Here is a 16,328-nt window from a genome sequence, read left to right as displayed (position 1 = left end):
CGGTAAGCGATTTTCGGTACCGGTAAGCAGTTTATCGGCGTCGGTAAGCGATTTTCGGTGCCGGTAAGCAGTTTATCAGCGTTGGTAAGCGATTTTCGGTGCCGGTAAGCAGTTTATCGGTGTCGGTAAGCGATTTTCTGTGCCGGTAAGCAGTTTATCGGCGTCGGTAAGCGATTTTCGGTGCCGGTAAGCAGTTTATCAGCGTTGGTAAGCGATTTTCGGTGCCGGTAAGCAGTTTATCGGCGTCGGTAAGCGATTTTCGGTGCCGGTAAGCAGTTTATCAGCGTTGGTAAGCGATTTTCGGTGCCGGTAAGCAGTTTATCGGTGTCGGTAAGCGATTTTCTGTGCCGGTAAGCAGTTTATCGGCGTCGGTAAGCGATTTTCGGTACCGGTAAGCAGTTTATCGGCGTCGGTAAGCGATTTTCGGTTCCGGTAAGCAGTTTATCGGCGTCGGTAAGCGATTTTCGGTGCCGGTAAGCAGTTTATCGGCGTCGGTAAGCGATTTTCGGTGCCGGTAAGCAGTTTATCGACGTCGGTAAGCGATATTCGGTGACGGTAAGCAGTTTATCGGCACTGGTAAGCGATTTTTGGCACCGGTAAACGTTTCATCGGCGTCGGTAAGCAGTTTATCGGCGTCGGTAAGTGATTTTCGGGGCCGGTAGCAGTTTATCGGCGTCGGTAATTGATTTTCGGGGCCGGTACGCGGTTTATAGGCGTAGGTAAGAGATTTTGGGGTCGGTAAGCGGTTTATCGGCGTTGGTAAGCGGTTTATCGGTGCCGGCAAGTAGTTTATTGGCGTCCGTAAGCGATTTTCGGGGCCAGTAGCAGTTTACTGGCATCGGTAAGCGGTTTATCAGTGTCGATAAGCGATTTTCAGGGCTGGTAAGCGGTTTATCAGCATCAATAAGCAGTTTATCAGCGTTGGTAAGCAATTTTCAGGGCTGGTAAGCGGTTTATTAGCGTCGGGAAGCGGTTTAACCACGGACTGCCTACAATATTAGATGATATATAACATAAAGGCCTCATAACCATCTTACCTTTGGTTGGCTGTCGTTACACATTTTCTTCACAGATGAGGAAAGATGTGTAACATCTGACCAATATATACAATTTTCTACATGGTCATAGTCCAGTCCTACTGCATTGGTGAGATTGGCTACCAGTAAGGTGTTATTCTTTCCATCAATTCCAATTTGTCTGATGTAGTAACGATTGGAAAAGATCAGTTTTGGTTTTGCAGCTGAAAAAAAAAAAGTTTTAGTTTGTTTTTAATCTGGTACCAAACCTCCGATTATTAAGTTTCAAGTTTCATGCAACTTCCAAGGAAGTTATAATAGCCAGTCACTGGAACTCTAACATCATACAAGTGAAACTTTTAACATCATACAGAGATTCAACAAATCAAATAAATCATATTTACGTATTGCAACTGCACACAATACACAGAAGGTAGAAAGGGAGGTGATATTCTTCTAACATAAGTAAAGCAATCAAAAGAAAAGACAATTTTGTAAACAGGCTCATTAAAAATAAAAAAGAAACACATTCATCAAATGACAGAAAACCTTCATAAAAATCAACATAATGATGAAAGAAAATTATCCAAGAGTGAAGAAAATACACACCAAGATATAAGACGGAGCTTAATTGTATGCGAGCAGTAGTACTAATAAGCTTTTTCTTTCCAGACCACAAAAAAAGTACATTTAGTTTTTATAAGTGACACAAACATCTCATCTATTAACAGTGACACCAGCCAAATAGTTTAATACCAATCGCTTTCAACTTGAGTTGAAATTTATACTCTCAACTAGGCACAACAAAATATAAGTCTTCTAAATTAATGAATCTGTGTCTTGGGGGAATAACATATCTCACCTCACTGCAGGGAACACTCTTCGTACAGTTAGCAATAAATATTTGTTTAGTACCTATATACAGTAACACGGAAAAAACAATCAGTAACTTACTTGAATTAGCTCTGCATTTGTGGCCATCCTGTTCTGATATGTACCCTTCAGCACAAGAACATTTATAAGAACCAATAGTATTGTGACAGAAATGAGGGCAAGGATAGTCTTCACATTCATCAATGTCATCACATAACTTTGAATGCGTTAGGTTGACCTTAAATCCGTCGTTGCAACGACACTCATAACCAATGTCCTTATCTATGCAGGTGTGTGCACAAAGCCTGGCACTTTCCAAGCATTCATTAACATCTGAAATAAAGGAAAAGGAAAGAAAACATTAATATAGTATTAAAAAGAAACATGAACAAAACCTGAACCTTACATACAAACACTTATTATATATATATATATATATATATATATATATATATATATATATATATATATATATATATATATATATATATATATATATATATATATATATATATATATATATATATATATAACATGTAATCCCACAAACTCGAGAAAAGTCATAGTTCAGTCCAGTTTTAATATTACCCTGATGCTGAAGGATTTCATAAACGCAAAATCATTAATACTTAATCATAACTTCATTAATGTCAATAATCTCAACCATTCGGAATTGAAATCTCAAAGAAGCTGGTCATAATTTTGACACTGATGCCCTAAAGGAAATTCAGAGTTGAGTGTAGCACCAAAAAGCGGCAATGTTCATGATCATAGCGAAGGCTTCCAGCATGGTGAGTTGTGTAGTGGATCTCTTTACCAAAAGAATGAAAACTGGTTGATGAAATGACTTGTTGCTGCCTAAAATCTCGTTAATATTAAAGAAAACTACGAAAGATACCTGATTTAGTAGCGGACTGGATATGACATAATTTCAATTAAGTGCTCAATATAAAGTGGCTAACATTCTTCTGAGAACAAATTCTGTACTGCTAACTTGCGTGATCAAAAACGGTTTTTTTTTATGCTAATCATATAATAAAGATGCACCTGACCTTTGCACTCATATTTGCCATATATACTGAGAATTAGTAATGTGTTTTGACTGGTATATCTTACAAACTCAAGACTGTACTGACCATATCCTAATCACGAGAAATGAACTGTTATTTGTTAGGTATAACATACTAATATTTTCAAACAGCACATTAAATCATTTTTGCTGATATGGATGAAATTTTTCATTATCATTATTTTACATTATTTATATACATATATATATATATATTTTATGAAATATATATATATATATATATATATATATATATATATATATATATATATATATATATATATATATATATATATATATATATATATATATATATATATATATATATATATCATATAATATATATATATATCCAAAGGATCCATATGAGAAATTTTATTTTTTGGAATCCTATGTGGAGCGATTTTAATGAATTTTCTCCAAATCAAACAACTCAATACTATACTAAGCACCAAATTAAAAACAGAAGGGGAAAAAGACAACAAAATTCTTTTTCTACACTTGCTGGTCACGAAAGAGAAGACAGAATATAAATTTAGTGCCTCAGACAAACTGAATTTGCATTGTCCTACATTTACTTTTTCATTAACCACGATGGATTTGCTCTCCAGAATATTCCGACCAAGAAATTAAACTGATTCGTACACAGGTATCATTTTAAAACTTCACAGACCATGTGACTGAGAAAGCGTTCAACAAATCAAAACCAGATTTTGTTATCGTACCCAAAAGCAGAAGCCTGTAGAGACACAAAATCAAAATACTGTACCATAACTGGACAGCATTTTTAAAAAGTTAAGCCAAACCCTAAGGCGTGTTAATGGTTTTGTTTTCAGCTACCCTAACACTATCAATAAAGCTGCAGTTAATGTTCAACAAAAACAAAATCTTCTAAAATCCATGAGCTTGGCAGTGGTAAATCTTAAATAGGTTTCACCTATAAATCTCTTTCTCAGAGAATAATTCAACAAAAACGTTGTCGGAGGCGGACACCGAAATTCGGCCATCATATTGTGAACTATCGTCTCGACTGGAATATGTCTCGCTTTGTTTTTAATTTCAGCTGTCTATTCAAAAGCCAAAAGATAGAATCAGCATTCATCAAACAAACAACGAATATCTCCGATGGGTCATGGAATTCTGATGCCACCGGCAACATACTTCTACGATAAGCATTAAAGAAGATCAAGAGTGATAACCCTGGGTCAGCAATTGCCTAATCATGACCTTGTGGTCGTCTTCTGGAAGATCTTGTTTACTGACTTGCATATGTACATATGAAACCCATATGTATCTTTTGATCAATTGCCTGTTCGAAGATATATGCAGCTGTTTCTAATATAAAACATTATTCTTAATTTCTTTTTTTGTGTTTTTATTGGCCTCCTTTACTGGCATTGTAAAAGGACTGCAGGGTGAATACAAAGTAGTTCCACAAGGAAGTAGAAAGGTTAGGGAGATTGAACATCAGAATAAAAGATGTGACTGAAGAGAATTCAGTCCTGTGTCAACAGAGCGAGTTTCACAAAAGAACATCCTCTAGAAGTGATTAACAACAGCCCAAAATTAAACACAAGTTGGATGAGCTGCTAGTAATAACGTTTCCAGACAATTAGTTATGAAATAGCTGTAGAGTACTTTTGTGTTTAAAACAAATGCCACAATGAATTGGTAGCTAAAAATTATTTTATCACCTGACCCTGAAGAAGTGTAAGACAAGGGAAGAGCTTGGTTAATTCCTTGCTTTAATCCTCCTCCCAGCTTAATGAGCATCTGCGCATGTATGTATTTACATTAGCTTTTGATGTAAGTCGGTAACCTATTGCATTACAATAGCAGCTATCTGGGGCCTCCTTTCTGCTCAGAATTCTTTGTAGCTTACTCCATTACTGATAAAATGAAAAGGATGGACAACATTTAAGGAAGTTTCTTCTGATACTCCTGCCACTGGCCCTGCTCTAGATCTCGTGCTATGTTAAAATAACATCAATTAGTTTTAATGAATGTTTATTGTACACCTGCGCATTCTTCTGTTGTTGCCTTATTATAAAGACTACTGTCATTGCCCATAACTCGGGCATGAAACCAAATTATAACAGACATCGATTCTAATTTTTTCTTACAACCTTTTCCCCAGGTCGTTCATTACTTTCAGAGCAGACTCAAGCCATATTTTTCAGTCATTTCCGGACTACACTGCTTTTCCTTATCCTTTGCATAAAATTAGGCTACGGTTCTTTTCCCCTTTTTCTAGATGTATCTCTTCCTTCGACAGGTTTTCATATCCTCTGGTAAGTTCATGGGTGACATGCTCTCCCCATCTTTTATCAAGTCACCAGCTGTTCGGGAAGGTCCCGGGGCTCCTCCATTTTCTATCTTCCTCTGGGTCCAGTCAGCCTTTGCAGCTGTTATATACTTTACTGGTCCTTTTAACTTGTCAATAGCCCCGTTTATATTTATTTTATTTTCTTTCTCTCAGAAATGTTGAAATTACTGTCTTAATCTTAACCATTCCAGAATACCTATATCTCTTAAAGATTCTATCATGTATGAGATGAGTTAATTTCAATTCAAAGTACAGAACCTGAACTTAATAGGAACATGTACAGCACAGATGGAACCAACTTATAACCCTCCTGACAGCTGAATGGACAAAACAACTCAAAGGTCATGACTGTTATCTAAAACTAAAAACACGAACACAAGTTCTCTTCACATATCTACTGACTCATTACAAAGATTCACTTATGCAATAATCTTTTAGCTTCCCTTGGATGAAACGGATAAATTTAATAAAATAAAGTGAATTTTATATTAAATAAACATTTACGTTCATAATAAAAGATTAACCGATTAACACAGGCTACCCACGCAACAACTATAGTCATCGACGCCATTCCGAAAAGGAGAACTGGCTCGACTTTCATTTATCAATTCAAATTACTGTTGCAGAATGTTTATCCTTTATTCAGCCGCTTTGGTTTATATATATATATAGAAGGAAACAATCTATAGGGAACGTACAAACACACGAAAGAGATCTGTTCCATATACACACATACATACAAACTACAATCACAATCAATACGCTGTTCAGTAAAAAAAAAAAAAAAAAAAAAAAAAGGGGGCTTGATGAAGGCAGAGAATGATGATCAAAAGGACTCCTGTGAAATTCTGCTTTTCATGACTTTATCTACCACAAATCTCTACTCATCTCCTGCCTTCATTCACAGTCCTCATCCACACGGGTGCGGGTCTTTCAAATCTTTTGGTGCCCACAGAAGTCCAGCTGACACTTATCACATACTGATCTCCCAGTGGTTGTGTGAAGGACATTTCCAAGCCATCCCCATTTGCCTTTCCACATTAACTCGCCTAAATATAGAATTTCCGTGCTTTTCATAATGGCATTATTTCTAACTTTAATCGAGTATCTGATCCCTAATATTTTTCTCAAAGCTTTTTCAACAAATTCTTTTAGATCTATCTTCATCGTCCTACCGAGAATCATGTCAGTATTGTAATACAAATCACACTAGTTACGTATAACCGTACTTTTGTATGCAGTTTCAGTCTATTTGATTTCCAAATCTTATTCACCCTACCCCTTGTTTGATTTGCCTGTTTTAGCCTCTTACTAATTTCATCTCAATAAACCCAATACTGGATATCACTTTCGAAATATATGAAGATTTAAACTCACTAATATTTTCTCCATCTCATGCTATTTCGTCCCTTTTTGTACATGCTGTCCTCATCAGTTTCATTTTTCTTGGATTCATCTTGAGTCCCATCTCCCTAGATATATGATGGATCCCATCAAGCAAGCTCTGTAAATCTCGTGGTGCTTTGCAAATTAAAACGGCATCATTTGCATATTCCAAACATATTCTAAGTTCCTATCGTTACTCCAATTTCAACTTCCTGTTCCATCTTCATCACATTTTTCATTAAAAAATCTATGAGAAGGGCAAACAGTTTTTGGCAAAGGTAGTGACACTTGTTAAAAACTATGTACATCAGACAAGGAAAATGGTTATCCTTCAAACTTCAGAATGAAGTCCTCTATGGATTTTACCAAAAAATGTCCAAATAGATAGGCATAGTTTAAAAATGGCACCCAGTTCTGGGCATAAGGGATACTAAAAATATCACGGTTTACAAAAATAAGGGTAGATTGAAAATGGAAAATTGGAATTTAAGAACCATTAATAATATAGGAAAGGTACAACAGGTAGAAAATTAATTCAAAATACGCAAAGCAAAGCCCATCACAGAATTATAAGAACTCTAAAAAAAGCAGCTCCGACATTGTTATCAGACAACATCCCAGGAACTGTCTTCAGAAGAATAACGAATGATTAAATTTATGAATAGATTTTTCTGGACACCAAATTCATTAACAGAAGAAACTGGTGTTCAAAATGGGATGAAGTGCAAAGTTTAAAAAAAAAAAAAAATATTACCCTGGCAAAGCTAACAAACTGTTATAAACCTGCTGTCTCTCACTGTAAGATGATTTTAAAATGCGGGCAAAAACAAACACCACTGACGTTTTTGGTGAGAAAGAACTACAGTGAATCTGGAGAATACTGTAGCAAAGAGATAGAAAAGAGGAAAAACCGCAGAAGACAGCTGCCTGCTATTTTTATGGAAGGAGACTCCCCTTCCAAACACTATCATCTCTCCTTCTCTTCACCTTCCTCACCACCTACCACACATGCCACCAACTCTCCCAATTACTGGTCAAGTGTAAAAAAATTTGTATCAATTTCATCTACGTACTTTGTTTATGTTTTTGATAATTTCTGCATGCTAGGCTTGATGAATTCGAGTTAAATTTCTTTCATTTTTTGTGTTTTTGGAGGTCTGGAATGGATCCAGTACCGATAATTACTATTACTTAAGGGAAAATTCCACTTGGTTTAAGACCAGATCGGTTAGACTGTCTTCTGGAATGGCTTCAGTCCGTTAACCGAAGCAAGACACACACAAACACAAACAAACAAACACACACACACACACACAGAATCATGTATATATATATATATAAATATATATTATATATATATATATATTGTATATTTCATCTATATTTCACAAATCTTATTCACACTACCCATTTGCCTATTTTATATATATAATATATATATATATAAACCCAATATATATCACTATATATATAAGATTTAAACTATATATATTTTCTCCATCTCATGCTATTTCTACTAATAATGAAAGCTCTCCTGTTCTTTTTCTGTTGATGCCTTTATTCAGTCCCATCAAGTATTAAATATGGTTTATATTTTCAAGTTCCTATCGTTAATTAGGTTCCAAACATTTTTCAGGTTGGGCTGGGTGGTACACTTTGTTAAAAACCTAGTCAGTTGTTTCTTGTCCGTCTCCTTATAAATGGCATACACTAAATTGCATAAACGCTTGTCAACTACGCACTTCCTAGGTCAATCATATTTTCAAATATGGTTTCAAATTACTACAACGAATTACACAAGGTACTTATATCATTTACCTTTCCAAAACCGCTAACGAACCGGTAGCAAGCACTGACTGAAGACGCTAACGAACCGGTAGCAAGCACTTGACTGAAGACGAATCATTTGAAAGAAAGATATGAAAGGTGAATGAGAACAAAAGAAAAGTTCTTACTGCACAAATGTTCGTAAAGCGATCCCACTGTAATCGTCAAAATGGCCAAAACAAACAATGCCAGGTTGACACAGTTATTATTGTCGCATTTGTGAGTGCCTACTGGACAGCTGTTTTCTAAAAGGGATGATCCGCTGACAGCTGTAAAGAAAAGAGAAAAAGGATCAATATCATTACTGTGTCATGGAGATTAAATTGTAGATAAAATAATTTTTTGTGTTAGGTCTGAATGTCTAAGATAATTACTATTACTTAAGAAACCATCAAGACCAGATCGTTGATATAATATAATTTTCCGATAATTTACAAGACACTAACACACAAACAAACAAACACACACACATATATATATATATATATATATATATATATATATATATATATATATATATATATATATATATATATATAATAAATAAAGCATATATGTTCTGAGCTGTTGGATGCCTTAATTCAGTCGTATTAAATATTTTATATTTTCACAAATTAGGAAAAGAGGTATTCTTTAGACCTTGACAGTTGTTTCAGTCCGTCTCCTTATAAATGGGTTTGGGCCCTGAATTGTTTAAACGCTTGTCAACGTATGCCGTTGACTAGAATCATACTTTCAAATATGGTTTCAATAGCTACAACGAAATAAAGGTCGACACCGGTCAAAACCCAACGAACCGGTAGTTATTACTGAAGACGCTAACGAACCGGTAGCAAGATACAAGACGAATCATTTGAAAGAAAGATATGAAAGGTGAATGAGAACAAAAGAAAAGTTCTTATGCACAAATGTTGTATCCCGCAATCGTCATATATATATATATATGTATGTATGTATGTATTGTATTTGTGAGTATATATATATTTATAAATATGATCCGCTGATAGCTGTAAAGAAAAGATAAAAGGATATATATATATTATATATTATATTGTAGAAAAATCGACTTAGGTCACTTTTATGAAACCAGATACCTTGATATAATATAATATAAGTTACCACAATACCCTCTTTTCACTTCTCTAATTCTTCACACTTTCTGGATAATATTGTCACTACAAAACCTGAGATCCAAATGCTAGAATAAATGAAGTCATTCTGATGTCACGACAGGCAAGGATTCTTTAACCCGCATCCATTTACTAAAACGAGGTCACGTTGCCTACCTGCCCACAGGAGGTAAGGTGACTAATTCCAATAAAGTAAACTAAGAATACAATGTAAGTAACAAAAAAAATACATGCCATTAATGCCATCTTATAAGTTTTCTAAGATATTATAAAAAATAGAAAAAGCAACAAAGCAGTGAATGACGGACAACACAATTGTTCAAGAGGAGCATGTACAGTATATTTTTATCTCTCTTGCAACATCCATCCATGAATGCACTTTAAGTACCAAAGGTTACAAATACCACGTAGCAGTCCTATGCTGCTTACAGTACCTGTAATATAAAATTATTACAAAAATAACCTTTAGAATGTATATGCAGTATATATGTACTGTATATATATATATATTTATTTTTATATACACACACACACACACACACATATATATATATACATATACATATACATATAGTATAAATGTGTCAGCTGAAGCCACACATAAAGTGTAAAAAGAAACAACAGAGTACCAAGTACTCTCGTGTAATTAACACATCATCGCTCTGCCCTTTCATTTTACATTTTTCCTCTAGCATCATCTGATAAACAAATCACAGGCATATGTGTGATTTTCTTTTAATGATTCACACACACACATACTGAATATATATATATATATATATATATATATATATATATATATATATATATATATATATATATATATGTGTGTGTGTGTGTGTGTGTCATTATTACCCATGATAAATAACTTGTTTGTTACACAACTGATTCTTTCCGATCTGCCAGGCTTATCAACGTGGGTCTAATCAACATATATCATTACTAACTGCAGTGCAAATTTAAGACTATACACCTAAAGATACTGGATCACTCATTTCCTACCTCTGACTTGTTCTTGCTCATTTTGGATTTCAAGGAACTTCCATAATATTTCTTTCGAGTACTTTCGTGGTTTCCCCTCTCCTTTCTTCCAGTATTTCTGAATTACGCAAAATTTTCACTAACTTATCGTTTTAAATTCTGTTCATGTAACCTAGGACATACTGATCCATCTTTTTTTTTCTAAGGATCAAAAGTAACTTTGTCCTATTCTACATTCTAAAAGCGACATTCCTACTTCCTCCATGCATGTATCAAGAACTGTTGCGGTAGTTTCCGTTTTTATTTTTTTTATGTTTCCTTTCTCATTTGCCGTCCACTCTCCACTATCATAAAGGAGAGTTGGCTCAATACCTTCTTCATACATACCAACTTTTGCTTCCGTAACAAAACAGAACTTACTACTGAGGGAAAGATAAGTCCGAGACGATAGGATTATAATACAAATTCACTCTTCTGGATTTGACAAAGTGCTATCCAATTACAAAACTGCGGAGATACTAAGTTTATATAATCAAACTAAGCTAAAACAAGTAAGTCACTCAAATTCATAAACATCTCTGAGTTACTTCAAGGTGGATTTCATTACGCCCATTGTAAAATAAATGATGCCTGCATAGGAACTTCCAGGCAGAGCCTTTATTGACCTTAGTAAGGCCTGAAACAAAGTTAGCATGTAGATTGCCTAAGTTTTCAGCTCACAGTTAACTAATTCTGGAATAGCCCAAAGATATTTGGACTGGGTATTTAGGAGACCTAGTCTATGGTTGATTATTTCTACATGAATCAAGGGATAATTCCAAGTACATACAATATCATTCATATAACTTGCTTAACATTACTCTACTAGGCAATACGAAAACGCTGATTACATTCCTCTTGAAAGGTATAGGATGTCAATCATCAGGCACTTTCAGGGTCTTCCAACCTTTCAGCGACTTGAGAATGCTTTTCCTCGACTCACCTTCAATGTTCTGAGCTGAATTCCCTAACCCTCTCTTAATATCCTCCACAAGAGTACACCGACGGCAGAAGTTAGGAAATAAGCCCACAATGGGAGCTATAAGGCATGAAGGTCTTTTCCACAGTTATTACACGAAAAGTCTGTGTAAAGGTAACAGATATTGCATGATCTGCCAGCTATAAAAGAATACAAATTGGCTATGATTCAAGAAAAAATAGTAATGAAGCGTGGAAGAATCCAATTAACATTTAACGGAGTTAACTGAAAAATGTTAAACCTAACTGACTACAATCGCAAAGATAAGTTTATCAACGTAAAAAACGGATGAATAAAAACTGACAAAAACTCCAAATACATGAGCTCAGCACAGGGTCAACATCAACACAGCCTCTTTGCCGTTGTTAATACGGAAAGAAGCTATAAAGAGAATCATCGTGCACTGTCATTCGACAGTTTCAATTAATCATGGTAATAACCCTTGCTACATGGGATGGGACGCGAAGACTGGCGCTGCATGGCACAACGGAGTGATAGAACAATGTCATTTGTCAGTCAAGTACGAGGAATACGATCATGTACCTGAATAGGCTGCAATTCATCAGTCATTCCAGGTACAAGACTGCGGGCTTCATTTTATGACCTTAGCTTGTTGCTACCAGAATAATCATGAAAACAAGCTTCCATTTATAGTATCAAGCGAATGATTATTTTTGCCTTCAGAATCCAGCTACGGCATGAGAGTATGTTAGCCCTGAAAAAATTTTTTTGTTCTTTGTAGTGTATACCTACAGTAACTGATACTCTAAGGCCACCATCTTGGTAACAGGAATTCTACAGCCTATGAGCTACAATAATCTACATTTCATGACTCCTGCTTTCCTGAGTCTTACGCCGTTAACGAAGGTCGAGGTGATGTTGGTTGTCGACGAACATTATTAAGAGATGAGACGGAAAGACGAGAAGGGTAGTTAACAGAACAGCCATCCCACTCAGTCTCTCTCTCTCTCTCTTTCAGACACACACTTCTTTCCCATGAGTGGTCCACGCGCTTGTCTGACCTTGATGATGCCCATTTTTTAATCAATCTGTAACGTCTCCTTTAAGTGCAGACTTCTTGACTATTTCTGCCTTCAGAATCAACATCACATCCTCCTTCTATTTGTTTTCCAGTCTCAGATTACTTAGATTACAATCCGTATACATTACCCAAGAGGTAACGAAAGAAAATTCGATTTGGAGAGTAAAATCATTTTGTCATTTTAGTAACAAATATCAGCACTGCATATGTCTACCTATAACCCATTTAAGAAAGTGCTGCACAACTAAAGCGGGCAAGAAAGCTGTCAGCGAGGCCAAGAAACATGTAATCGTATTCCGACACTTCGTGCACAAGAAAAAAAAAAAAAGGTGATTCAGAATGTTCTGCTCGACCAGGATCTCTCGGAGTTAGCACTCAAGCAGTTTCTTTCTTGGGCACGTGAAAACCAATAGCAAAAACTTTTAAACTTTATGTAAACTTTATTTCCACACACACACATATATATACATATATATAAATAAATAAATGTATATACTGTATATATATACATATTTAAGTGTATGTGTGTGTATATGCAATGTACCACAGGGAAAATGTGATAGATTCTGTGATTTAAGCATGTATATGTATATGTATATATATATAAATACAAATACATATATATACTGTATATATATATATATATATATATATATATATATATATATATATATATATATATATATATATATATATATATATATATATATTTATCACAACTAAGTAAAAAATCTTTTCATGTACCTCATACTTTTGACAAAATGCACATCGTGGGAAAACATCCATATGCCTACACAAATCATAAATATCTCGGCTAAACGTGTCAAGCTGCTGTTATCACTGGCGCAAACTTTTACAGAACACTATGTAAACAAGAGAAGGTGGTATCACAAGTGAAAATAAAAAAAAGAAAGAAGTTTATGACAGGCAAATTCATCAATCACCTAATAATGAACAAAACAGAATCAACAGTCTTCAGTACTACATTGTAAGGAACATATGGTCATGCGAGTCAGAATGACGGAATCTACTGAAAACGGGGATGATTTATCTCACGGCAGAAGTGGGGTCCGAACCCACTGCAATTATAAGAGGGGAAAGATGGCTGGGCGTTCCAATCACAAGCACAATATAACAGAAGACCTAAAGTGATAAAAAGCTAGCAAACTTGTTGGATTTGGTCTCTCATGAACAAGCAATGATGATGATGATGAGAGAGAGAGAGAGAGAGAGAGAGAGAGAGAGAGAGAGAGAGAGAGAGAGAGAGATCGGTTACTTGAAGATGATAGGTTCCACACCTCCAGGGGTGGGTGATTACCTCGTCGAGACCCTCTCCTCGGTGGAACTTAAATATTACATATAGCAGTTACTTGAGGATCTGATTTCGGGACTGAATACAAGGTGCCAGACAGAGTTAGAAACGAGCCCTTTCTTGGGGTCGTTGGAATGACCGGTGTCATTACGTTCGGGCTCATCCGACAGGATATCCAGATCTTGTTTAACCTATCCTTAAATTTGAGTACGTGTCGATTGGTAATGGCTGAGATACAGTCCAGTAGAGAATTCCATATGTCACAAGCTATGGGTGTAATTGATGATGTAGGAGATTTGCTTTGGTTATAATAGTGTAAATGATGATGTAGGAGGTTTGGTTTGGTTATAATACAGAATAGGTTGAGGGAGAGGCAACAGAAAGAACCGACCCCAGTTCTAGGATTGTGATGGAATTGAAAGGTACTGATTTCTAGGTTTAATAAGTACACTGGAAGACTGAACCAAGTCTTTTCATAAAGTTCATGTCTACGCTTGATGCCACTTAGTTTCGATGCCTTCGGTCTAGAACAGCAGGGATGTCATGCATGTTTATCAACCTTTTGTGTGAAATTGCGTAATGCGCCCTCAAGCCTAACTATCAGGCCTTAAAATTATAGTTAGGCGTAGGGGCACCATACCGGGAGCAATGGTCAATTAACTGTCTAATCAAGGTCACCCAGACCGCGCGCATGTTGTTGGGATCTTTCTGAAAACGTTCTTAGTAACCATACCGACTGTATGGGACAGTGTGCTATGGTACTGACGACGTGGGTACAGAGACGATGACACCCCAAGACCTTTTTTTTACTTAGCGCTTTTTCATTATGGCACTTCAATGGGTCAAGATCATGATGGAGACTTCTTGATTTTGCCAAAGCGCTTGTGGTCGATCTCATACCAGTTAAAGGTTGCTTTCTTTATTTGAACCAAGGGATAGAATATATATCAAGTTCATTTTGAAATTCAGTCTTCATATGCGTGTGCGTGATAAGGCCAAGACACTACAGTCGTCAACAAATGAAGACATATATATTAGTTTTGCAGGTTGTTATAAACATAACAAACAGGAGAGAGAGAGAGAGAGAGAGAGAGAGAGAGAGAGAGAGAGAGAGAGAGAGAGAGGTGACCTTCCGATTCGAGTGGCAGGATTTACCACTTACGCATGGGTACTACTCATAAGAGAAGATATAGACCACATAAAAGCTTCACCAGTTAAAGCCCAAATACAGCCATGGCCATTGTCTTGTTTTTCTAGACCCTGCCCTTTATGAGAGAGAGAGAGAGAGAGAGAGAGAGAGAGAGAGAGAGAGAGAGAGAGAGAGAGAGAGAGAATGATTAAACAAATAGAGGCGGGCATTAAAATGGTAAAATAAAAACATTGCGAAAGAAGGGAGAAAGAAATATTCTTTGAAGAAGCGGATGTGAATTAATCACATTATACTCTACACTAGTCGGTAACTGCTGACTTCAATACTTAAACAAAAACACGCATTACTCGGCTGTTGTGATGGTGAATTTTTTTTCCGGGCTGAAAAGTGATTTACCTTCTATGTAAATGGTAATTACTTTACCATTCACGCATTAGTATTATTTGCGGACGATTTTCTCCCAAACTCTTCTTTACTAAATAGCATAAATACCGGCGAAGGTTAGATTCAAAACCCTCCAAACTGCAAAACCATGGCTACTGCGAAAGCTGCCGAAAGGGTGGAGATATTAAAGGTATATCTGAACAATATTAGAACAAAGGAGAACATATAAAAACCCGGAGTTAGGAAACGTTCGTTTTCATCATTATTTCTAATACTTTCTTGTGCCATACATCAACATCTGCCTGTAAAGACCAAATACAGACTTTGCCTCTCATAGTTACACAAACTCTGCTCTTTTATTTGTAGTTTCCTTCAACTCTGCCCTTTCTTCCAAGGCCCCTTGACCAGATCTGGATCTCTTCCAGAATTAACAAGAAAAAAAAAAAAAAAAAAAAAACTAGCTGCCAGTCACGAAACCCACCTTTTGTAAAATTGACTTCGTAACCGAGAATAACTTTTTCATGCAGTCCTCGTAAATAACAGACGAACATACAAACAAATCGAGGCAAATACATCATTTCTTTGTCTGGGGTGACGAGGCAGAATGCAAGACCGCAGAGAAAATTCCGCATGATTTCCAGCGAGACGAGTTTCCGACCACCCCATTATCGCGTGGATTTTGTGCCGACGTAAGTGACTCATCGTTAGCTGCTAGAAACATTCACATCTCAACGCGGCATGAGTCAGAAAGCGTGTCTGAGTCCGACCACAACGGCAGGTGCCCCAAGCTACTCTCTCTCTCTCTCTCTCTCTC

General features: G+C 36.1%; 1 protein-coding gene across 1 annotated transcript in view; it reads right to left on the bottom strand.

Annotated features, from left to right (window-relative positions):
* LOC136838573 (low-density lipoprotein receptor-related protein 1-like) overlaps positions 1-16,328 on the bottom strand; it is a 496,729-nt gene that overhangs the window by 107,417 nt on the left and 372,984 nt on the right. The window contains 3 exon segments of the mRNA XM_067103732.1: positions 1,038-1,240; positions 1,971-2,222; positions 8,626-8,766. Coding sequence (XP_066959833.1) covers positions 1,038-1,240; positions 1,971-2,222; positions 8,626-8,766 — 596 coding nt within the window.

Source organism: Macrobrachium rosenbergii, chromosome 5 (assembly GCF_040412425.1).
Source record: "Macrobrachium rosenbergii isolate ZJJX-2024 chromosome 5, ASM4041242v1, whole genome shotgun sequence".
Classification (NCBI taxonomy): domain Eukaryota; kingdom Metazoa; phylum Arthropoda; class Malacostraca; order Decapoda; family Palaemonidae; genus Macrobrachium; species Macrobrachium rosenbergii.
This window is presented reverse-complemented; position numbering and strand designations above follow the sequence as displayed.